General features: G+C 37.4%; 1 protein-coding gene across 1 annotated transcript in view; it reads right to left on the reverse strand.

Annotated features, from left to right (window-relative positions):
• CKAP2L (cytoskeleton associated protein 2 like) overlaps positions 1-21,807 on the reverse strand; it is a 35,446-nt gene that overhangs the window by 8,284 nt on the left and 5,355 nt on the right. The window contains exons 4-6 of the mRNA XM_001495749.7: positions 9,960-11,209; positions 6,529-6,736; positions 1,785-1,940 (exon numbers count right to left, since the gene is read on the reverse strand). Of these exons, the coding sequence (XP_001495799.5) occupies positions 1,785-1,940; positions 6,529-6,736; positions 9,960-11,209 (1,614 nt within the window). The remainder of the gene's footprint in view (positions 1-1,784; positions 1,941-6,528; positions 6,737-9,959; positions 11,210-21,807) is intronic.

A 21,807-nucleotide genomic window follows, 5' to 3' on the forward strand; every position in this document is an offset into this window, starting at 1 on the left:
GGTGACAGTGGGCCTCCTTTTCTGGTCCCTGTTCTTAGAGGGATAGCTTTCAGTTTTTCTCCATTGAGAATGATATTTGCTGTGGGTTTGTCATATATGGCCTTTATTATGTTGAGGTATTTTCCTTCTATACCCAATTTATTTAGAGTTTTTATCATAAATGGATGCTGTACCTTGTCAAATGCTTTCTCTGCATCTATTGAGATGATCATGTGATTTTTATTCTTCATTTTGTTAATGTGGTGTATCACGTTGATAGATTTGCAGATGTTGAACCATCCCTGCATCCCCAGAATGAAACTAATAAGCTTTTTCAAACCCACCTTTTATATATGCAAATAGCTCAGTTTCACCAGCATCTGAGTAAAGCTTTTAATGAACAATTGAGAGCAAAAGAAAATAAAACAAACAACAGCAACTATAAACACACACACACAAACCAAACAGAAAGAGAGAATAAAAACATTAGAGAAGAAACAGACAATACAAGAAAAAAAGGGAATCCAAGGGTGATGGTGAAAGGAGATCCCAGGATGACAGCCAGTAAAGCAAGGGGTAAGAGCAATTTGTTGAGCCTGGAACGGACCAGAAGGGTCTGGGAGAAAGGTCTCTAAGAAAAGGAAATCAACAGGATATCTGATGTTCTGAAAATACTGAGAAATTCAAACGATTAGAGAAGAGTTTGGGAATTAATTATATAATAAATACTCAGAAAACTAAGCAAAGGGAAAACAAGATAGTAATTAATTTCAGGAAAAGTAGAAAGTCTTGCTTGAAAGGTAAAGTAATCATAGCATATACTGCATGTCTCAATGTATTCATATATTTCTTACATATTCATAACGATGTGAACACTGAACAGTGACCAGAATTTCCATATGACTCTAATGGAAACATGGAGGATGGCAAAAGTCTGCAAGGGTGACAGGGGCATATATACGCGTGTGTTGGGGAACTGTGCAGGTGTGTGTGAGAAAGAGTTTGGTTAAGTCCTCATCCTGCATAGTTGGAAGTCTACAAATCATGTCTAAAACTGAAAAATCAAGAAATAGCAATATAAACATGTTATCTGAAACTACTGAGGTAAATATAAAAATAATCATTTTGCTCTGCAAAGTGGGAAATGGGAGGGGAGGGAAGCAGAGGCCTTATGGAATGCACCTTATCAAACGATTTGGCTGTTTAAACTATGTGTATGTACAACTCTGACTTAACAACCATGGAAAAAGGTATGGTCAAATATATGATGACATGGAAAGTTACATTTAAGTGAAAAGAGTTATAAAACTCTTTGTTAGTCTTTGCAGTCTTCATTAAAAAAATTATATAGAGACAGTGGTTTTGCTAGGTTTTAGAATTAAAAGTTATTTTGTGCAATGGCTTTGAATTATTGATTATGGATATTGATGTGCCAGGTTTAACATATTTTTAGGTTCTTCATGGTGAAGTATGACTTTGTAAGTATTGGATATTGATGTTATTTTATAACTTTCGACATTATTACTTTCCATGAGTGCATATTTCTACAATGAGTGTAAAGTGAGACACATTCACATTGACAAGAAAAGTGATGCTATTGGTTTACATGTAACACTACTTCTACAGAATAAATATTTTAATTAAAATGTTCGTAAAGGACACGTTGTACTTCACATTCTGTGTATGACTTTATGAAGTGAATTAGAAGTTTAGTATTAGATTATATAACTGCCATACTGCAAACAACAGAGAACTCACATGAAAGAGAATTTTCAAGAAGTCACCCACCCAACACAGATACTCACTGTTGCCCCCTTTCTTATGGCCTCTTCGTACAGCCCGATAACATCAAAGGTGCCTTTACTTGCCAACAACTTTGCTTTGCAGATCCAGAATTTAGCAAATTTTTCAGCCTCAGGAATACTGGACAGTATGGTAAATATTTCATTAGAAAGTACACCCTGGAAAAAGAAAATACCCAGAGGTAATTATTACCACCTTGCTGTTATTCTCACACCTCCTAATATTTTTCATAGCAGGTATGTAGAAATGTGCCTGATCAACAATTTTTTTGAATTTTTAAAAATTTCAATTTTACTGAGGTATAGTTTACACATAATAAAATGCACCCATTTAAATAGTACATTTCGATGAGTTTGATACTAATCATTAAATTTTAAGTTACATGATACCAAATAGAAAAATGTTTATTATAGCTAAACATAAAGAATATGTTCTCCATTTTTATGCAAAACCAAAACCAAACCAAATCAAACCCTACAGTAATCATCATTCATATATTTCTTACATATTCATAATAATGTGAACAATGAACAGTGACTGGAATTTGTATATGACTAACAGAAGTATGAAGGATGGCACAGGTATGCAAAGGTCATAGGGGTGTATGTGTGTGTGTGTTTTGGATCCATGCAGATGTATATAATGAGGGTTAAATCCCACAAAAAGGAACTTTAAAATGGTTTCACTGATTTGGTCCCTTTCTGGCTTATACCCAGAGCAGGGCAGTGACACGGACCAGGAAGAATATGGAGAGGAACCATGCCTAGAAACCCAGGTACTGGTGCTCAACCAAGCAGCACCTCCTACTCCTCCTGAGATGGAGGAGACATGAAGGTAAGCTCCAGTCAAGAACCCCAATGTTTAAGAGAACCAACACTACATGAAAGAGGCATAAAACTCAGCAACCAGAAGAATAAACACTGGAGCAAACAATTGAGGAAGCAAAGAGGAATAGATTTAAGAGTACTGCAGTCAGTATCTTCAGAGTGATAAGAGAATATTGCTATCATAAAACTACAACAGGCTCCTATGAAAAAGAATCAATATAAGGGCAGAACAGGGCATGGACACTACTGAAGAATAAATCAGTGAGCTGAAAATTTGGCTGTGGGATTCTCCCAGAAACCAGTGCAAGAGAACAAAGAAATGAAGAATATGAAAGAAAAGTTAAGAGTTCTGGAGGATATATCGATTACTCAGGAATTCCAATATCTATCTAAGAGAATTTCTAGAAGGAAAAATAGAGAACAAAGTTGAATACACATCCAAGTAGTTGTAGAATAAAATTCCCAAGGACTGAACAAAGAAACAAGTGTTCAGAGTGAAAGATCCTGAGAGAGCCAGGCAAGATGAATGAAAAAAGAACCATACTTAGAACACCAAGGATAAAAAGAAAATCTTAAATGCTTCCAGAGAGGGGTAAAAGGAGATTATCTACAGAGGAATGAGAATTAGATTGACATGAGACTTTAATAAAGCAACAACTCCAGTGCAAGAAAGAAAATGAAACAGTAACCTCAAATTTTCCAAGGAAAACAATCTGAATTTAGAAATTTCCCCCAGCCAAACTATGATTCTAGCATGAGGGTGAAATAGTAACATTTTCACAAGCATAAGGACTCAGAAAGTTTACCATCAAAACCCATAAAGTTGCTATTGAATAAACTTTAGAATTCAAGTGGAAGACTCGAAACAAAAGTAACTACAAGAAGAATATGATATATAACTTGCATGCCATATTTGAACTTACACTTACTACTTTCTTTTGTTATTTCAATTTATATGCTTTCTTTATGGAATAAAGAAAACTGTATCAAACACAGAAATGAGGGAAAATAAACCAAAAAAGAATTTATGTAAATTGAACTACAAAATATAATGGCAGGGACATGTTTAAACATATGTGTAATTACAATAAATGTGTATGGGCTAAATTTACCTTTTAAAAGCAAAGAGTTCCAGATTTGGTTAAAAAAATTCATATGTATTCATATGAAATATACCTTTAAAAATAAAGGGATGGAAAAAGATTTACAAATTGTAACAACAAGGCTGGTGTGGTAAGATTACTATCAGATAAAAGAGAAATCAAGGCAAGTTATGGATCTTTATGTACCTAACAACATAACTTTGAAAAATAGAGAGTAAAAGTTGACAGAAACACAGAGAAATTATTAAGCAGTAATCACAGTGCCAGTGAGACTTTGGCAGGTTTCTTTCAAAAAGCAACAGATCAAGTGAACAAACAAAAAATAATTGCATTATTTAAATTTTCTAAGTTTGTTCTAATGGATATCTACAAAGAATTGTCTATTCAACAGAGTATATATATTCTTTTCAAACACTTTTGGAACATTCATCAAGACTGATCAGACATTAAGACCAGAAAGAAAATTTCAACAAACTCCATCAAGCAGAACACATACAGCCTACATTCACCAACCACAATGCAGTACAATTAAAAATTGACTGAAAGATAGCTAGAAAAAAACCCCCCAAACAAAAACCCTACATATCTAGAAGTTAAAAGATACTCTTCTAAGATAACTTTTGGGTTAAAGAAGAACTCAAAATGGAAATCTCAAACTATTTACAAATGAACAATGAGAACAGATGAGTCCGTTATTAAGCTATGGTCTCTTAGCTCCAAACCTACTTTTTATCCTGCTTTGTGACACTCACTGGGGCTGGAATTCTGTAAATCACTTTCTGCTTTGACAGTAGCTCTGACAGGGCTCTGCCACTATGGGGCACTAGAGGGAGACTGCAGGGCTGGAGACGAGAAGGGACTTCCTCTTCCTATTTGCTTCATCGCCCCAGGAACAGTCCTTCACTCTGGCAGTTGGTTCTAGGCTCCCCCTTTTCTTTCTGGCGTTGCAGATCCTGCCTCACTGTGCTCCTTCAGAGGGAAGAGCACCAACTTGGTGACATCCTTCTCTCAAGGTCTGAGCCTCAGCCCTGAAGGGCCCTTCCTCCAGCTTCTGTGGTACCAGCATCTGCTGGGTAGAATGCCCTTCTTAGAGGTGTGGTCCCATTTCTACCAGGGTTTGTCTCTCCTAGCTTCTATGTTCCAATATCCCCAACTCTCTTTGTTTCCCTAGACCCAGTGGGTGCTAGTTGCTTTCTGAAGTTACTGCTACTGTTACCTCAGGTTCCACTTTGCCATCAGCCCTGTGTGTAGCATCCATATGCCCTCTGACAATCTCTTCATCATTTTTGTGCACACAGGGTCACAAAGTGTTTTCATGTGCCCAGAGAGTCAGAAGTGCAAGGGAATTTTTGTCTCCCCAGGGGCACCCATTAATCAATGACCATGGAAGTATTAATACTACAGCTCCCTTGCCCCTGAACAGGATGACTCTGAGAAGTGTGAGCCACCTTGTCTCCAGAGCTTCCCTGTGGGATTGTGCCACAGCCCTCCATGGACTTTGTTTGATACCATACCTTGCTTGGTCTCCTTTTCTTCCTGGTCCCATATCCCCACTCCCCTCACAATTTTCCCTGGGAGCCTCTTCCTAATAAATTACTTTCTCACATAAGACACTGTGAAACCAATCCTCACATTACATTCTTTCTATTGAGATACCTTGTGTTGTTTCTGTTTTTCTGACTTGACTCTGACTGATACAGAACATTACCTAGTCAAAGCTGAAGGATATGACCAAAGCTAAATTTAGAGGCAAATTTACAGCATTAAATATAGTTTAAGAAAACAAGAAAGACTGACATAAATGATCCAAGCTTTCAACTAAAAAAAGCTAGAAAAAACCCAATAAACATAAAAGTAGACACAGACTGATAGGAGAAAAAAATAGTCAATAAAATCCAAAAGACGGCCTTTTAAAAAGATTAATAGAGAAATCTTTAGCAAGTCTAAAGAAAAGCCAAGAAATTATTATAATTGGCTCAAGAAATATAAAACCCAAATAGAGCAATGATCATGGAAAAAACCTGAAAAAATATACACAAAACCATCGCCCACAGTCCAGATGATTTTATGGGCAAGTTCTTACCAAACCTTCACAGAACAAAATAATTCTCATGTCATATAAACTATTTTCAGAGTATAGGAAAAAAAGGAAAAAACCTAACTCATTTGACAAAGCCAGCATAATAGTGATATTAGGAATATACAAGAAAAGACAACCAAACTACATAAAAATCTGAAATAAAATAATTGCAACTCATGAAATAACATACTTCATTTCTCTATGCACCTATATTGTATGCACATGCATAAAAACCATCTGGAAGGATAACTGGCAATAGTAGTTGCCTCCAGGAGAAACCTGGGCTGTATAACTATGTATGTATGTGTGTGTATGTGTGTGTGTAAGTGCGTGTGCCTTTCTTTTGCTTCATATCCAAATGTCAAATGGATACTCTTTGGAACTTAAAACTTAAAGAAGGCACAGGTCCTTTTGGAGCCCTCTGGAGCCAGACTGCTTGGGTTAGTTTCCCAACTTCTCTATGCCTCAGTTTCATTTGTAAAGTGGGCATAGTAATAGTCGTTATGATAATTGTATGAGATAATATAAGTTGCTTAGAACGGTGCCTGGTATACAAGAGCCATTATTCAAGTGTCCATTATTATTATTCCTATTATTATTCTTCTCCTGTATTAAAAAGAGTAGCTAACTTTCTGCACAGACAGAGGTTATCTCTCTTACACTATATTTAAGACAAATGTTTGAAAACTCTAAGACTCAGGGTCCAAAGCTTTGGGAGCTTATCCTCCTCACTCACCCCTTCAATGAGCTGCAGACATTCTGTCAGAGTGTTGTTAATTTTATTGGACAGTTCAAGCTGTGCTTTCTTTTCTTCCTCTTCTTTTTCCATACTCTTCCAGAATGAAACATTCATTTCCTCTATTATTTTTCTTTTTGTTTTAAGTTCCATAGGAGGCCGTTTATAGATTTTCCCCTTAGATTTCTGCCATTCTTCCAGTTGTTTCCTGTTATGCAATTAAAGGGGGGAGGACGGTTTTAGGTATTTTTTTGTACATAGTCAAGATCTAAAGTATATGACATGCACAGATTATCACTAAACACCTTCAACTACAGACAAAGTCAGGAGAATGGAATTAAAAACAGTTTACAAATGGGTAATGGCAGCACTGGTTACCCACGAGCCTTGAGAAGGTAGGAGCCAGAGGGATTAGTAGGATGACAAGTGGCTAGCATCTTTAAATTTCTTGACTTCAGGATTATTCTTATTTTCCTCTGAAAATTTTCATTTCATCTCTATGTACCTCTGATACTTGCTTTCTGAAGACATCCCTCCACCTCTGAGATCACTAACTCAGCACTCCATTTCTCTCACCATTAGCTTTCTATCTGCCACTCAACCAGACCAACCAAACCTGCATTCTGCCCTCAACAGGGTCTTAACTCCTCAAAGTGACTCACTTTGCCCAGTTCCTTAGCACTCTCCTGACCACTCATGACCTCTTTTTTTCCTGAGCAAGATCAATAATTTCATTGCTCTTTTCTTAAGTAGCTGGCCTCTGATGGTACCAAGTCCTAATCCTTGCTTTCCCCTACTGTTCACCTTCTCTGCTCCTCCTTCTACGCAGTCAATAGACTACTGTTGGCGGGGGGTGGGGTTGGGGGGGACACCAAGACATGTAGGCCCAAGTGTTTGGATGTAGGCTCTTTAGCTTCTTTAAATTATGACTCATAAATGTAGATTTCAGCCCAGATCTCTCCCTAGAGTCCCAAACGTTGTAAAACCACTGCCTAGTTGATATCTTTTATTTGACGTCTGGCAGACATTTCAAATTTAATATTGTTCAAAACAAATCTCTTGATTTTCATCCTCGAGTCTCTTTCTAAACAGCCTTCCCTACATTGGTCAACAGTACCCTAATCTACCCAGCTGCTAGGACCTAAAACTAGGAGTTGTCTTTGAATAGTTCTTTTTTTCTCCCACATCTGACACATCACCATATAGTCAGTATTACTTCCATCTTCACTACCACCATCCTAGTCCATATCATTTCACCTTCTGCCTGAAACGCTGCAGCAGCCTCCTAATCATCTCCTTGCTCCCACTCTAATCCTTACCAAATTCATCTTGTGTACAGCAGCTTGAATGATCTTTAAATGTAAACCACACTGAGTCACTGCCAGGAACTTCCCATGACTCTTGGAATAAAATTCAAAATGTTTTCCATGGCCAAAAGGTGCAGTGTAATTTGACTCCTGCCTGCCTCTCCAACCCCATGTCATACCACTCTCCCCATCACCCACCACCCTCCAGGAGCTCTAACATCCTTTCAATTACTTGACCCAAGCTCATTCCTGCCTCAGGGTCTTGCATTATCAGTCTTCATTCCTCTGCTCAAATGACATCTCCTTGAAGAGGTAATTATCCATAATTACTCTGTTTTATTTAATCAATGTGTTGATTTTCTATCTTCTCCACTAGAAGGCAAGCTCTATGAAACCTTGGGTGTCCCAGTGCCTAGCATAGTGTCTGGAACACACAGCTGTTTAATAACATACAGTAAAATTCACCTTTTTTAGTGTATAGTTCTGAGTCCTTGACAAATGCTTGAAGTCGTGTAACCTTAACTATAATCAAGATATAACACCCTCAAAAATTCCCTCATGCTCCTTGGTGGTCAGCTCCGCCCCCATCCCTAGTTCCTGACAATCACGGATCTGTTTTCTGTCCTTATAGTTTTGCTTTTTCTAGAATGTCAATAACTAATTAACCCTCGTTTCTCTCCTTGACTACAGAGCACAATCCATACAGTGCTTATTTCAGCCCCAACTGCTTCCCTTTCACCTTCATTCCAACTTCCCTCTGTTTAATGATAGAAGCTGAGACATCTGGCATGTTTCTTCTATGTTCCTGGCATTCTTCCTATCTCCTTAGCTTTCCTTCTAATCATAAATGAAGAGGGAACTTGCCTTTCTAAAGCTAATTTATTCCTTGGGCTTCAATGCCATGATTTCATTATTCTAATACTTTCCAAACTTAGACCAGAAAAAAGCTCCATAAGGTTAGAGACTGTGTCTGCATGCTCAGTGCTCTATCTCCTAGTGCCTGGCACATTGTAGGTGCTGAAGGAACACTCAAGGAATGATTGAGTGATCTACCCCTCTCCACAGACTCCTTCTGTTTTGTAATCAAACATGACCAACACCCCACACACTATCTTAAGATCCATCATCTGTTATCTGGTCTAGACTGTGAGCTCCAGGCTAGGGACCCTGACTTCCTCATTCATCAGCTCACGGTCTTTGCACTTGCAAACTTTCATGTTTTTGCTCAGGAGCTTCATCCTTCTTGGCACTGTCCTTTTCTCAGCCCAGATGTCATTGTTGAAAGCACCCCCCCGACTTTTCTATCTAAAGAAGTCATTCCAGCCCCACTCAGTCACATCACCCTGAATTAAGCTGTTTAATTTTTGTCTCTTCAGGAGGGCAGAGAGCTTGTCGGTAGTGCTCAGGGCTGTATTTAGAGAACAAACCCTTCCCTCACTTCACCCTGCTACACCTTTTAGATAACATCTAATTTTACATGTCCCTTTCACCCTTGTCAGGAGTCTCATTTTCTACTCCAACCACGTGTACAACAGGTGCTTCTCCTGAGAGATTTACCACAGTATGAGACTGGTCCTGTCACTGTATGTCAGGTCCTGTGCAGAAAGTGTATCAAATCCTTTGGCTCAGTTTCAAGCATCATGTATGTTAATGTTAACCCCCAGCAACCCGATCTCCTGATTTCTACCATTTGAACTCTGTATGTGAACTGATTGCTCCTCTCTGCCTTAGCTTACTTTCCTAAACCTGGCCTGCTCAGGCTCATGGAAGTTTCCTGTTCCTTCTTTGTTGATAACTTTTCTGGATTTAACCATTGCTCTGTAAACTCACTACTCTGGCTCCTCTTACCCTGTCCTCTTCTATCGATGTTCAGTCCCTTCAGGATACTTCTTGCATGAGTACTCTACATCTGCAACCTCTATTTCTTACTCAATTACTCTGTTTCAATTTCTCCTTAAAAATAAATTACTTCAAACATACAGAGAATTATAGAGAATAATTTATAACACATGTATGTTCCACTCAGCTCTATCAAGTCTTAATGTTTGTTTGACCGAGGATTCCTGATGGTCAATTTGCCTAAATCATCTTAAATTGCAAAATTTTGGAATTAAAGCAAAGTACCTTCGATCCTCTGCTGTGGTCTTCTTCTTAATATTTGGATTAGTTTGAGTCCCATTTGGGAATCTTCTTCCACTTATGGTTGTGTCACTAGCTTGAGTTTTGGGAGCTGTCTGGTTTAGAAAATGGTTCCGGGGAAGAGCCTTTTTCAACCTGGAGTCCAAAGTCCATGTTTTTTGGTGACAGCTGTTGTTAGATTTATTCTCACTGGGTCCATTTGTTCTTATGCTAGGGGTGCTTGGAATGACTGAATTAAAGCTGCCAACTGTCATATTAGGCCTTTGGCTTGTGGCTTTTGATTTTTTCAGTACACATGACATCTGAGGTCTAAAATAAGGTTGAGTGGACTTCTGATCTTGCTTAGTGTTTGGATGTCTGTTGTTACATCCTCCCTGAAGCACACTGGGGTATGGCCTGGGTTTGGTATGTTTTTCTTTCTGTTCAGTAACAGTATATGACTGCAACTTAGTTTCATTTGGTCTTTCATATCTAGTCCTATTAACCTTGATATCCTTGACCACTGGTTTCTTTGATGCTTGAATTCTACTAAGGGTCTGAACAACGTGAGAGGAAACTGTCTTTTGGGGTTTTACTCCTGGTCTTGCAAGATGTGCTCCTCTAGAGAGTTGCTGTGACTTTACTGGAGGAATCCTGATTTGTGTTTCTCCAACAAATTGCTTATTATTAACTCTGTCTTTCAGAACAGCACTATTTACTGAACTTTTGCCCATGGCTCGTTTAGATGCCAAACTGCTCTTGGTTTGATTATAAGAGTTAGTCTTTGGCTTACTTTTGGTCCGTAATTCAGGATTTGGCTTCCTCTCAGAGTCTGGTAAGGTTTGGGGCAAGTTCTCTTTATTTACTTCTTTTAGAAAGCTATCCAAGGACTCCTTTTCAACATAGACATTGTCCACAGAGTCTGTGCATTTAGCACTTCCTTGATCTGTTACCTGCTGCTTTGTAGTTTTCAATTCCTGTGTATTAAGTGACCCCACAGTTTTTCTTGACAGTTCTCCAGCAGTGGATGATCCAGCGTCATGCTGTTGCTGACTTTTGCTAGAAGGCTGACAGTTTGGGTTCGAAGAAACACATCCTGAAGTCAGCCTTTTGTCTAGAGGTTTTGGAGGCTCCAACTTTGACTTCTGGGACCCTGTGATATTAGAAGGTCTGGGCTGAAGTTTAATGCTGATGGGTCTTGTCGCTTTGACAGGCAAAGCAACATGGCTGGTGACATCCTTTTTGGGTCTAATAGTCTAAAAAGACAAAGAAAAATATCAAAAAGTAAATTCATAAGAATAGCTCACTGTTTTATAAAATAAAAAAATTAGTTATTTGGAATTTCATTTAAGAAAGTTGAATCCTGAGAAAATAAAGCCTCACTAGTAGGTAATTTGTATAACTTGAGTTCCTATCAGAAATATATCAGAATCTTTTAGCTTGATAGAATTAAGGAGAGATGCAATAAATGTACAAAAATTGCTGTTTAAAAATAAATTTTCCTCAATTGAACAAGTATTTGCTGTATGCCTATTATGTCCCAATGAAGTGTCCTTTTAGGGACTCTGGAAAGATACATACATAATAAATGTGCTATGTTAGGGTAGTTCCCAAGTTCTTCCTAGTACTTTGTATTGATACACTAACATTTTTAAAACAATACTGCCTTTGTAAGGGTAACAGATCTTGCTCTCATCCCTGGACATCACTGGCAAGGGTAGGTGGTAGATGCTGGGAGGCCGGAGGTACTTTGGAACAGCTCTCAATAAACTTCTAACATGTTAGGAAGTCATATTTGTGAAGTCACACAGGGTTTTAAAGTTAGATTCTGTTATTAACAAGTAAATCTTTCAGTGATGTGATTTAATTTTGGACAAGAAGGGTAGGACTAGGTTACAGAGAACTTTAAAAAGTAAGGAGCAGAGTTTAGAATTGATGTGGTAAACAATAAGAGCAAGCCACTGTGGATTCCGGAGCATCTGCACTGAAAGCAATCACTCAGAAAGGAGAATTTGGCAGTGATTTGTAGAATACATGTCTCCAGGAGAAGATATGGGAATGCTAGAGTTACCACTCTCTATTTTTGATTCAATAATATTGTTAAGAATGACTATGTAAACTTTGTGAGTGTGTACAGGAACTCTGTGGCCAGAACCACTTGGCATTATGGGCAAAGAGACGCCCACCCTAGTATGGTATGAGTATGTGTAGTGTTGCTGGGGGTGGGATAAGGAAGGGTTGGGAGTGGGAGGCAGAGAGATGGATCGTATACCCATATGGCTATAGCTGGGTTAGGTTATCCTTTGAGCCCCAATATTTAAATCGACCTCTGATCTCTCCGTTATTGCTTACTGAAGAGGCAGGGACGTTAGTATGAAAATTTCCAAACGTGCTATTTCTCAGTTGTTCTTTTTTGTACATTAAAAAAAACGGAGATATAATTTGCATCCTACAAAATTGACCATTTTAACATGTATAATTCAGTCAGTTTTAGTATATTCACAAGGTTGTACAAACATTGGTACTATCTAATTCCACATTTTCATTATCCAGAAAGAAATCCCATACTTGTTAGAAGTCATTCCCCATTTCCTTCTCCCCATAGACCCTGGCAACCATTAATCTACTTTCTACAGATTTGTCTATTCTGGACACTTCACATAAATGGAATCATACAATATGTGGCCTTTTGTGTCTGGTGTCTTTCACTTAGCATAATGTTCTCAAGATTCACTCACGCTGTTGCATGTATCAGTACTTCATTACTTTATTTTTTATTTTTATTTATTTATTTATTTTTAAAGATTTTTTAATTTTGTTTTTTCCTTTTTCTCCCCAAAGCCCCCCGGTACATAGTTGTATATTCTTTGTTGTGGGTCTTTCTGCTTGTGGCATGTGGGACGCTGCCTCAGTGTGATTTGATGAGCAGTGCCATGTCCGTGCCCAGGATTCAAACCAACGAAACACTGGGCCGCCTGCAGTAGAGTGCGCAAACTTAACCACTCGGCCACGGGGCCAGCCATATTCATTTTCTTTTTAAATAAAAACACTATGAGACACCATCGTGGTGGCATGAGAGGTTCCCTTTGTCTCTCTCCTTCAATCTATAGTAAGTAAAAACAGCCATAAGCCAATGAAGGCTAGATTGCCTAAAACACCAGGATGCCAGAGAGATACACACATTGGTATGCATGAAGGTGGTTGGATTGGAACACATAAAGGAGGCAAAACGGAGGAACAGCAGAGGCAGTGCCCAGGACCCTGAGCCAGCCTCCCCTAGCCCCAGAGAACCTGATGGGCAGCAGCAGAGGCATGTGTATGACTGTGGTGGCACCTGTGGTCACAGGGAGCAAAGCAGCAGTGGAGGCAGAACCCCATGATCCTGGACCCCTGGCCAGGACTCAGAGCCTGATAGCAGCAGTGGAGATGCACACACAGCTCTGACATCCCAACTGTAGTGGTGCCTCTGGTCATAAGGTAATGGACGCTAGCAGAGGTGGTGCCCTGCAAACGTGGTTCCCTCCCTCAACCAGGCTAGCAGAGTTTCTGACCCAGGTGATCCCAGAAGCAACAGAAGCATCAGCCATCCCTGTATCCCTGGTGGTGAAGCTAGCAACTGCAGTGGTAACAGCAAGGCATCAGTAACTCCCAGAGTTGCAGGTTGCAATGAGAGTACTAGCAACACTCTGAAGAGAGGTGGTGGAGGTTGGAACTTGTCAATCCTGAAATATAATGAGAAGCAGCTTGGGTAAGAGAAACCAAAAACTAGCATTATAGTGCCACCTACTGAAAAACAAAAGAAAGGCCTCTAATCTCCAACTGGTTGAAAAGTTTAAATCAAAACAAACAAAGCTGTACCTAAATAAGGAAAGTGTTTGCTATGACAAATACATCAGTAGAGGAATAACTCAACAAGTATCACAAAAAGCCAAAACACAGCATCACAAAAAGAAAATAACAATTCTCCAGAAACTAAACATAAAGTCATGGAAGATTGTGATCTAACTGATAAAGAATTCAAAACAGCTGTCATAAAGAAATTCAATGAGTTACAAGAAAGCTCAGAAAAGACAGTTCAATGAGTTCAGGAATAAAATCAACAAACGGAAAGAATACTTTACTAAAGAGATTGAAACTCTGAAAAAGAACCAAACAGAAACTCTGGAGCTGAAAAAAATCAATAAATGAGATGAAGTATGTATTAGAAAGCACCGGAAATAGAGCAGACCATATGGAAGACAGAATTAGCGAGCTTGAAGTTAGAAACCTAGAAATGATGAAGGTAGAAGAGGAGAGAGAACTAAGATTTTTACGAAATGTAGAAATGCTATGAGAATTATCTGACTCCCTTAGAAAGGGTAACATAACAATAACAGGTATCCCAGCAAGAGAAGAGAAAGAGAAAGGGAGCAGAGAGCTTATGTAAAGAAATAATAGCGGAGAACTTCAGGGGAAGGAACTGGGTATACAAATCCATGAAGCTAACAGAACACCCAATTATCTCAATTGCAAAAAGATCTTCTCCAAGATACATAACAATAAAACTGTCAAAAGTCAATGACAAAAACGTGTATTAAAGGGAGTCAAGGCATAAAAACCAATAACCTACAAGCCCATTAAGCCATCAGAAGAAGCTCTACAGGTCAGCAGAGAGTGGGATGATATATTCAAAGTACTGAAAGATAAAAAGCATCAGCCAAGAATACTCTAACCAGCAAAGTTATCTTTCAGACATGAAGGAGAAATAAAGGCTTTCTCAGACAAACAAAAGCTGAGAGAGTTCATCATCACTAGATCTGTCTTACAAGAAATGTTGAAAAGGACTCTCCTACCTGAAACAAAAGACAAAGGTAGACAAAACTTTGAGTAAGGTGATAAACGGAAAGAATCAGAAAATTGCAACTCTATATTAGAATAGGTTAGTAGACACTTAAGTATAACACAAAGGCTAAAGAGAAAAGAAGCATTAACAACAGCTATAACCATTGCAATTTGGTAAAAAAACTCATAATCGAAAGGGATAATTTGTGATAACAAAAATACAGAAGGGGAAGAGGAAAAGGACAGAACTTCCATAGGGAAATGAAGATAAGATGCTATGAGCAGAAAAAGGACTATCTTGTCTATGAGACCTTTTATACAAACGTCATGGTAACTACAAATCAAAAATTCAGAGCAGAGATGAGAAACATAAAAAAAGGGGAAACTGAGAAAAACATCACAGAAAATCACTAAACTGAAATGGCAGGCAGAAACAAAAGGAAAAAGAAACAATGGACATACAGAGCAACCGGAAAACTAAATATAACTGGTAGTATTAAGTCCTCATATATCAATAATTATCCTAAATGTAAATGGATTGAATTCACCAATCAAAAGAAACAGAATGACTGGATGGATTAAAAAATAAGACCCAACAATATGCTGCCTCCAGGAGATTCATCTCAGCTCTAAAGATAAACCTAGGCATAAAATGAAGGGATGCACGGGATACTCCAAGAAACAGCAACCAAAAGAAAGCAGGTGTAGCCATACTTACATCAGACAAAATAGACTTCAAGCCAAAAAAGATAATAATAGACAAAGACAGAGATTCTAAATGTTAAAGGGGATAGGCCATCAATAAGACATATTTATTAATATATATGCACCTATCATAGGAGCACCAAAATACATAAAGCAATTATTAACAGACCAAAAGGGAGATATTGACAGTAACACAATAATAGTAGAGGACTTTAATACCCCACTTACATCAATAGATAGACAGTCCAGACGGAGAGTCAACATGGAAACAGTGGCCTTAAATGAAACATTACACCAAATGGACTTAATAGATATATATAGAACATTCCATCCAAAAGCAGCAAAATACACATTCTTTGTAAATGCACATGAAACAGTCTTGAAGACAGACCATATGGTTGGAAACAAAACAAGTTGCAATAAATTTAAGAAGACTGAAATCATATTAAGCATCTTTTCTGACCACAACGATATGAAACTAGAAATCAACTACAAGAAGAAAGCTGGAAAAGTCACAAGCGTGTGGAGACTAAGCAACATACTACTGAACTATTGGATCAATGAAGAAATCAAGGAAGAAGTCAAAAAATACCTGGAGACAAATGAAAATGAAAACACAACATACCAAAATCTATGGGATGCAGCAAAAGCAGTACTAAGAGGAAAGTTTACAGTAATACAGATTCACCTCAAGAAACAAGAAAAATCTCAAATAAACAACCTAACATTACACCTAAAATAAGAAAAAGAACAAATAAAGCTTCAAGTCAGTATAGGGAAGGAAATAATAAAAATCAGAGTGGAAATAAATGACATAGAGACTAAAAAGACAATAGAAAAGATCAATGAAATGAAGAGCTGTTCTTTGACAAGATAAACAAAATTGACAAACTTTTAGCTAGATTCACTAAGAAAAAAAGAGAGAAAGCTCAAATAAATAAAATCAGAAATGAAAGATGAGAAACTACAATGGATAGTGCAGAAATACAAAAGACTATAAGAGTATATTATGAAAAGCTATATACGAACAAGTTGGATGACCTAGAAGAAATTGATAAATTCTTAGAATCATAAGATTCTTCCAAAACTGAATCAAGAAGAAATAGAGAATCTGAATAGACTGATCACTAGTAAGAAGATTGAAATAGGAATAAAAAACCTCCCAAAAAACAAAAGTCCAGGACCAGATGGCTTCTCTGGTGAATTCTACCAAACATTTAAAGAAGATTTAATACCAATCCTTCTCAAATTCTTTGAAAAAATTGAAGAGGAAAGGAGGCCTCTAGCTCATTTTATGAGGCTAACATTACCCTGATACCAAAAACAGACAAGGACAAGACAAAAAAAGAAAATTACGGGCCAATATCGCTGATGAACATAGATGCCAAAATCCTCATCAAAATATTAGTAAATCAAATACAACAATACATTAAAAAGATCATACACTGTGATCAAGTAGCATTTACTCCAGAGATGCAGGGATGGCTCAACATCTGCAAATCAATTAACGTGATACACCACATTAACAAAATGAAGAGTAAAAAATCACATGATCACCTCAATAGATGCAGAGAAAGCATCTGACAAGATATAGCATCGATTTATGACAGAAACTCTACATAAAATGGGTATGGAAGGAAGGCACCTCAATATACTAAAGGCCATATATGACAAACCCACAGCTAATGTCATTCTCAACAGAGAAAATCTGAAAGCTATCCCTTTAAGAACAAGAACAAGACAAGGATGCCCACTTCCCATCACTCTTATTTAACATAGAATTGGAAGTCCTAGTCAGAACAATGGCTCTGCCTGCAAGAAAAAGAAATAAAAGGGATCCAAATTGGAAAGGAAGAAGTGAAACTGTCACTATTTGTAGATGGCATGATTTTATATATAGAAAACCCTAAAGAATCCATGAGAAACTATTAGAAATAATAAATGAATACAGTAAAGTTGTGGGATACAAAATCAACATACAAAAATCAGTCGCATTTCCATACACTAACATGAAGTAGCAGAAAGAGAAATTAAGAATACAATCCCATTTGCAATTGCAACAAAAAGAATAAAATACCCAGGAATAAATTTAACCAAAGAGGTGAAGGACCTGTACCTTGAAAACTATAAAACGTTGTTGAAAGAAATTGAAAAAGACACAAAGAAATGGAAAGATATTCCATGCTCACATATTGGAAGAATTAACATAGTTAAAATGTCCATACTTCCTAAAGCAATCTACAGATTCAATGCAATCCCCTATCAAAGTTCCAACAAAATTTTTCACAGAAATAGAACAAACAATCCTAAAATTGATATGGAACAACAAATGACCCCAAACAGCCAAAGGAATCCTGAAAAAAAAGAATAAAGTTGGAGGTATCACAATCCTTGATTTCAAAATATACTACAAAGCTGTAGTAATCAAAACAACATGGTATTAGTCCCAAAACAGACACACAAATCAATGGAATAGAATCGAGAGCCCAGAAATAAACCCATACATCTATGGATAGCTAATTTTTGACAAGGGAGCCAGGAATAGACAATGGAGAAAGAAAAGTCTCTTCAATACATGGGAAAACTGGACAGTTAAATGCAAAAGAATGAAAGCAGACCACTATCTTACACCATACACAAAAATTTACTCAAAATAGATTAAAGACTTGAATGTGAGACCCGAAACCATGAAACTTCTAGAAGAAAACATAGGCAGTGTGCTCTCTGACATCAGTCTCAGCAGCATATTTTCAAATACCATGTCTGACCAGGCAAGGAAAACAAAACAGAAAATGAAAAAATGGAACTACATCAAACTAAAAAGCCTCTGCACAGCAAAGGAAACCATCAACAAAATGAAACGACAACCTAACAATTGGGAGAAGATATTTGCAAACTATATATCTGATAGGAGATTAATATCCAAAATATATAAAGAATATATACATCTCAACAACAAAGAAACAAATAACCCAATTAAAAAATGGGCAAAAGATTTGAACAGACATTTTTCCAAAGAAGATATACAGATGGCCAACAGGCACATAAAGATGTTCAACATCACTAATTACTAGGGAAATGCAAATCAAAACTACAATGAGATATCACCTCATGCCTATCAGAATGGCTATAATTAACAAGAGAAGAAATAAGTGTTGGAGAGGATGTGGAGAAAAGGGAACTCTCATACATTGATAGTGGGAAATGTAAACTGGTGCCCCCATGATGGAAAACAGTATGGAAATTTCTCAAAAAATTAAGAATAGAAGCACCATTTGATCCAGCTATTCCACTGCTGGGTATTTATCCAAACAATATGAAAACACGAATGCATAAAGGTATATGCATCCCTATTTTCACTGCAGCATTATTCACAATAGCCAAGACCTGGAAACAACCTAAGTGCCCATCAAGGGATGAAGAGATAAAAAGATGTATATACACAACGGAATACTACTCAGCTATAAAAAAAGATGAAATCTTGCCATGTGCGACAATATGGATAGACCTCGAGGGTATTATGCTAAATGAAATAAGTCAGAGGTAGAAAGTCAACATCATACTCAATGGTGAAAAACGGAAAGCTATTTCTCTAGGAATAGGAACAAGACAAAGAAGCCCACTCTCACCACTCTTATTCAACATAGTATTGGAAGTTCTAGCCAAAGCAATTAGGCAAGAAAAAGAAATAAAAGGTATCCAAGTTGCAAAGAAAGTAGTAAAACTGTTGGCAATTCCAGATGACAGGATTTTATATATGGAAAATCTAAAGAATTCACCAAAAAAACTATCAGAAATAAGAAACAAATATAGTAAAGTTGCAGGGTACAAAATCAACATACAAAAATCAGTTGTGTTTCTATACACTAACAACAAACTAGCAGAAAGAGAAATCAATAATATAATCCCATTTATAATTGCAACAAAAAGAACAAACAGGAATAAATTTAACTGAGAAGGTGAAAGATCTGTACATTGAAAACTATTACACATTGTTGAAAGAAATTGAAGAAGACACAAAGAAATGGAAAGATGTTCTGTGCTCACAGATTGGAAGATTTAACATAGTTAAAATATCATTATTATCTAAAGCCATCTACAGATTCAAGGCAATCTCTATCAAAATCCCAATGACATTTTCCATGGAAATAGAGAGAAGAATCCTAAAATTGATACTGAACAACAAAAGACCCCTGAATAGCCAAAGTAATCCTGAGAAAAAAGAACAAAGCTGGAGGTATCCCACTCCCTGACTTCAAAATATAATACAAAGCTAGAGTAATCAAAACAGCATGACCCTGGCACAAAAACAGACTCACAGATCAATGGAACAGAATTGTGAGCCCAGAAATAAACTCACACATTTACAGACAGCTAATTTTCAACAAGGGAGCCAAGAATATACAATGGAGAAAGGAAAGTCTCTTCAATACATGGTGTTGGGAAAACCGGACAGTTAAATGCAAGAGAATGAAAGTAGATCACTATCTTACAGCATACACAAAAATTAATTCAAAATGCACTATAGACTTTAATGTAAGACCTGAAACCACAAAACTTCTAGAAGAAAATATAGGCAGTATACTCTTTGACATCGGTCTTGCAGGATCTTATTGGATATGTCTTCTCAGGCAAGAGAAACAAAATATAGACAAATAGGACTACAGGAAACTAAAAAGCTTCTGTGCAGCAAGGCAACCATCAACAAAACAAAAAGACAACCTACCAATTGGGAGAAGATATTTGCAAATCATATATTTGATGAGAGGTTAATATCCAAAATGTATAAAGAACTCATACAACTCAACAACAACAACACAAATAATCTGATTAAAAAATGGATAGAGGATCTGAATAGACATTTTTCCAAAGAAGATATACAGATGGCAACAGGCACAGGAAAAGATGTTTGACATCATTAATTATGAGGGAAATGCAAATCAAAACCATATCACCTTGCGTCCATCAGAATGGCTATTATTAAAAAGACAAGAAATAACACGTGTCGGAGAGGATGTGGAGAAAAGGGAACCCTTGTATACTGCTGGTGGGAATGTAAATTGGTGTAGCCATGATGGAACACAGTATGGAGATCCCTCAAAAAGTTAAAAATACGACTACCATATGATCCAGCCATACCACTTCTGGGTATTTGTCCAAAGAACACAAAAACACTAATTCAAAAAGATATATGCACCCCTATGTTTATTGCAGCATTATGTGCAAAAGCAAATACCTGGGAAACAACCTAAGTGCTCATCAACAGATGAATGTATAAAGATGATGTGGTATACAATGGAATACTACTCAGCCATAAAAAAGATGAAATCTTGCCATTTGTGAGAACATGGATGGACCTTGAGAGCATAATGCTAAGTGAAATAAGTCAAACGGAGAAATACAAATACTGTATGATTTCACTTGTATGTGGAAGATAAAAAAAAAACAACCACATAGATACAGAGAACAGATTGGTGGTTACTAGAGGGGAAGGGGAGTTTGGAGAGGGAGAAGGGGGACATCTGTACAGTGATGAATGGAAATTAGACTTTTGGTGGTGAACCCAATGTAGTCTATACAGAAATAGAAATATACTGATGCTCACCTGAAATTTATATAATGTTATAAACCAATGTTACATTAATTAAAAAAAAACATTAATAAGTAGATTGGAATAGAAAATGTTTTGTTATAGTAGTAACAGTCAATTCTTTGAACTCATCCAGAAGCAGATGCTAAAAATCACATAGTGGGCCAGTCCTGGTAGCCTAGTGGTTAAGTTGGGTGCGCTCTGCTTTAGTGGCCCAAGTTTGGTTCCTGGGCATGGACTTACACCACTCGTCTGACAGTGGCCATGTTGTGGCAGCGGCCCACATACAAAAAGAGGAAGATTGGCAGTGGATGCTAGCTCAGGTCGAATCTTGCTCAGCAAAAAAAAGAAAAAAAAAATCACACAGTGATCTCTCAGCAAAAATTTATTTCTAATGTTCTACCAGATGACAGTGTTGAATGCAAAGAACTGGAAGCTACTTGAACTGTAAAAGGCTTTTTCAACATCAACACCAGTATTTCAAATTGTCCCCTGATTTTGTACCTTGGAGGTATTTCCATTCCAGGGCAAAGTACCATATTAGGATTAGGGATGGGATGGCTAAGTGGTTTGTTTTAAATAAACAGAGAAAAAGAGAACTGAAGACGGCTGGAGAAGGTGGGAGAAGGATGACAGTGCCAACGGAAGTGGGAAAGGAGAAACTGCATGAGAGGCACATTCTACAACAAATCAGTTTTAGGCAAAAGCGCATATGAAAGCTGAAGATCCGGAAAATTC

Source organism: Equus caballus, chromosome 15 (genome assembly GCF_041296265.1).
Source record: "Equus caballus isolate H_3958 breed thoroughbred chromosome 15, TB-T2T, whole genome shotgun sequence".
NCBI classification, from domain to species: Eukaryota; Metazoa; Chordata; class Mammalia; order Perissodactyla; family Equidae; genus Equus; species Equus caballus.